General features: G+C 35.7%; 1 protein-coding gene across 1 annotated transcript in view; it reads left to right on the top strand.

Moving 5' to 3' along the window:
• Nucleotides 1–4,782, top strand: part of LOC106460982 (ganglioside GM2 activator-like) — a 10,777-nt gene that overhangs the window by 1,810 nt on the left and 4,185 nt on the right. The window contains exon 2 of the mRNA XM_013920751.2: nucleotides 1,720–1,890. Within this exon, the coding sequence (XP_013776205.1) occupies nucleotides 1,720–1,890 (171 nt within the window). The remainder of the gene's footprint in view (nucleotides 1–1,719; nucleotides 1,891–4,782) is intronic.

Below are 4,782 nucleotides of genomic sequence, written 5' to 3'. Positions count from 1 at the left end.
TTTAGAAGTAATTTGCATTGGCACACTATTTTATTCTTCCTTAGAGAGTTCTCACAGGCACTTGAAATTCTTATAGGCAGGATTAAAGTAAATCAATCTATGAGACCTTCCCCCCCCCCCCCCTTCCTTATTAGCTATATTTTTGTGCGCCAGCAATACTAAGCGTGGGACGCGTGTATACCCGTTTTATTACTCATCAATCTACCCTCAAACTGGAATTCTTTTAGGCAGGATTAGAGTAAATCAGTCTATGAGACCTTGGGCGTGGTCAAATACGTCAATCGAAAGGGTTTGATCTTTTGAGTCCAAAACTGTAATTAGAGCTCAAATTGGTCGAGAGATGAGGGAGCTATGAGCTAAAAGTTTGTACTTGAAAAAAAAAAAAAAGCCCAGAGCCATTGTATGAGTCATTATGCCGCGGCTAAAAAAAAAAAAGAAAACCCCAGAGCCATTTTATGAGTCATTATGCCGCGGCTAAAAAAAAAATGAAAGATTGTGGCCAGTCGCCACTTGCTGGTCACATGCACAAAGGGAACAACTAAGTTTAGTTGTCCTAACTTTAACAATGTAATAAACAAACCAGTTTATTTTTTTTTAGAATAGAAATATTGTAAAACTGTGTATTTAAAATGTGAGATATTTATATATTTACTTTCATAAAAATCAAGCGTTACAATAATAACCAACATCATGCACGTCGATTCGGGAAAAATGGAATCTTATTTTAAACAAACAAAGGCGAAATGGACAGCAACTGGCTACTTCTGAGTTACACTTGTAGAGAAAATGTAATCTACAAAAGTAGTTCTTCTCAACAAGTATTACTCAGAAGTAGCCAGTTGCTGCTCATTTGACCTATTTTTTAATCATGAATATTCTACCTAAATCATATATAAAACGATACTCAGGTTCGTACATAGAATGTTTGAAAGGGGGGGGGGAATCTAATTTGTGAGATCAAAAGCCAGTATGCAAATCATTCTAATGCTACTGAGGGGGTCTGGGGGCATGCCCTCCAGAAAAATTTGTAAGAAACAGGTGCTATGAAATTAAATCTGGAAGCAATTTTGCATGAAATATAGCTTAAACAATTGCGTGGATTTTCGCATAAAATCCACAAACATCCAAAACGTTAAATACCACAAGCAGCTGCGCTATAACTATACAAGTATTTTTTTTTACGTCACACAAGGTCTCATAGATTAATTTACTTTAACCCTGCCTAAAAGAATTTCAATTTGAGGTCCTGATGAGTAATAAAATCTAATCGGACATATGCGCATCCCACACTGGGTATTGCTGGCGCACAAAAATAAAAATTATCATAGATTAATTTACTCTAATCCTGCCTAAAAAACAAAAAAACTCAAGTGGCGCGGCTATTGAGGATTGCATAGATTCTCGTAGATCAAGATTAGAGAGAAGATCAAGGTTAGGGAGTGTCACCTAGTTGGTATAACAGAAAAAGTACGAGATACTGTGCAACAAGTATTTGAATATTTTCATTGTAATGTTAGTTGTTGTTGTTGTTTGCCATTCAGATATATCGTACATAAAACATTATTACAAAAGGTATTTTTATGTCATACTGAAAATTAAAATAAATTTACAGAGTAAATGATGAAGTTTAAAATATAAACTTAACTTTTTATCTGAGGAAAGGTAGAGGTAGAGCTGACGTGAACAAGGAAAAAACAATAAAAAAATGCTGAATTTCAGGACACAGACAGACAGGGCAAAGCTAAACTAGCTTTTGAACATTGCGGAGAGGATGACGATCCAGTTTATGTGAACAATTTTGTAATTGAACCCAACCCAGTGGTAGTACCAGGACCCATTGGTGTAGGGATGACATTGGACGTCAGAGAAAATCAGACAGCACCACTTCCAGTGCGTGAGAACTTCTTTATATTTTCCCATTGTTGTTGTTGTTGTTGTTGACATCCGTTTATTTTCTTACGAATCGAAATAAAAACGAATGCAAAAAAATCTAATTTCCCCAACCTTTAAGTAGCTTTGTGAATATGATTTATTTCCCCAACCTTTAAGTAGCTCCGTGAATATGATTTATTTCCCCAACCGTTAAGTAGCTCTGTGAATATGATTTATTTCCCCAACCGTTAAGTAGCTCTGTGAATATGATTTATTTCCCCAACCTTTAAGTAGCTCTGTGAATATGATTTATTTCCCCAACCTTTAAGTAGCTCTGTGAATATGATTTATTTCCCCAACCTTTAAGTAGCTCTGTGAATATGATTTATTTCCCCAGCCTTTAAGTAGCTCTGTGAATATGATTTATTTCCCCAACCTTTAAGTAGCTCTGTGAATATGATTTATTTCCCCAACCTTTAAGTAGCTCTGTGAACATGATTTTTTAAAGACATTAATTTAAGTTGCCTAATTAAAAGGTTTGTTGCGTCTGTGCTTTTAAGGATGTTTATTACTAATTAATTTAATAGAGGTAAAAGATAAGCTTCACTTAACACTTTTTTTTCCGGTAAATATTCACGTACTTCAGTTAAATAGGATATTTTTTTGCTATTCCATATAGTTCGGTAAAAATATATATTCCAAAATATTATTTCTGTGCATTTAAACTAGGAGTAACATTTTATTTATTTATTTTTTTTGCAGTTACTACAGTTTCGTAAGACCTTTGTTGATGGGTTTGTTTGTAAATAAGCACAAAGCTTCACAATGGGCTATATGTGCTCTACCCACCACGAGTATCGAAACCCGGATTATAGCGTTGTAAGTCCGCAGACATACCGCTGTGTCACTGGGGGGCTGGTGATTGGCGCCAGTGATTTTCTTAGCCTCAAACAAGGAGCACTACGAAATAATTCTAGATGAATTAGCTGGATGTATTTTTTTTATTTAATTTTTTTAAATCCTTTATACAAGATCATGTATAATATACGCTTGCTATTTTCATGTTTAGTTCAAAAGTAGCGTTATTTAACACAAAAATAACAAAGAACCCGTCGCGGTACTAGATCTCATATGACATTTCAGGTTTGTAAAATTTCGCTTAGATTTTCACCACAATTGAAGGTCGCTGACGACCAACTGGTTTGGTCTGTTACAACCACATTTTACTAGCACGTGCAATGCCTTGTCTCGATTCGTCCGACAACATTTCTAGGAATAGCCAAAACTCGTCTCGTTAATATGTATTCAGCCCAACTATTTTATGTGCTGTTTAATAGCTTAAGTGTTTTTGTAGCTTCGAGAAAATGGAGAAGTTAGGTTTATATATGAGGTACAGATTTCGTTTTAATTACATTTCCTTGATAATAATAACACAGTGCTCTTTAAAGTGTTATTGACCTTAGAAATAACAGTACAGATAATCAGATTTCGTGTGTGTGTGTGTGTGTGTGTTTGTTGGACTTAAAATACGTCACACTTAAAAATATGTATTTGTAATAATGTTCTTCTTATATGCAATTCCTTTGTTTGTTTATTTGTTGAATTTCGCGCAAAACTATTCGAGGGCTATCTGCAATAGTCGTCCCTAATTTTGAAGTGATATACTAGAGGGATTGTTTGGTTTGTTTTGAATTTCGCGCAAATCTACACGAGGGCTATCTGCAATAGTCGTCCCTAATTTTGAAGTGATATACTAGAGGGATTGTTTGGTTTGGTTTGTTTTGAATTTCGCGCAAATCTACACGAGGGCTATCTGCAATAGTCGTCCCTAATTTTGAAGTGATAGTACTAGAGGGATTGTTTGGTTTGTTTTGAATTTCGCGCAAATCTACACGAGGGCTATCTGCAATAGCCGTCCCTAATTTTGAAGTGATAGACTAGAGGGAAAGCAGTTAGTCACCAACGCCCACTGCCAACTCTAAGGTTACTCTTTAACAACGACTAGTGAGACTGACCGTCACATAATAACGCCCCGTGGCTGAAAGTGCGAGCATGTTCGGTGACAGGATTCGATCTCGCGACCCACAGATTGTGAATCGAGCGCCCTAACTACTAGGCCATGTTTATACGAAAATCACTGGCGTCAGCAGCGAGTTGTATGTAAATGTAAGCTATGTTGTAAATAACATATAACAACTTAGAGTCACTGCTTGTTAACATAAATATAGATTTAACAAACACATAGACGACGTTATATTATTGGTATTTCCAACTTGGACAGCACCTTATGCGATGCATCGGCTTAACTGACCAGATGAAAGACCCCTAGGATTGATGTATAGCCCTTCCTAATTTAGAACTATTGACCTGAGGGAGAGCAATCAGTCAGCACCATCCGCCGCCTATGCTGTTACGTTTAATCGAATAGCGGATTGACTGTTACATTTATAACGCCTTCAAGGCTAAAAACATGAAGCGTATTCAGTAACATGTTATGACTCGAAATTTAGAATTTCCGATCCACAGCTCCGCACACTAATTACACAGGCCTGCGAATTTAAACTCCATAAAAGGTGTTTTGGTTTGAATAACGGATTGTCCATAATTCAGTTACGCAGATTTTGAAAATAATATTCATTTTTTCTATCACGTAAGGATTTTTTATAAATCGGTAGGAAAAAACTCTTACTTAGATCAAAATATTATTTCGTTTACAACATTGAACATTTATTATTATTGTTAACAAAAATACAAACAATCTGAAGAAAAGGGAAGAACATTGATGTCAGACGAATATGCATCTTCATTCATCCTGATTTGTATTTGCGAAACCTACGTCTTTTAGTTTCAAAACTATGTGTTGTGGTCTTTCTTTTATACATTGCGTTATGACGTTTTTGTGAAAAATCT

This window comes from Limulus polyphemus, unplaced genomic scaffold (genome assembly GCF_000517525.1).
Source record: "Limulus polyphemus unplaced genomic scaffold, Limulus_polyphemus-2.1.2 Scaffold36, whole genome shotgun sequence".
NCBI classification, from domain to species: domain Eukaryota; kingdom Metazoa; phylum Arthropoda; class Merostomata; order Xiphosura; family Limulidae; genus Limulus; species Limulus polyphemus.
The sequence above is the reverse complement of the archived record's forward strand: the minus strand, read 5'-3'. Positions and strand labels throughout refer to the sequence as shown.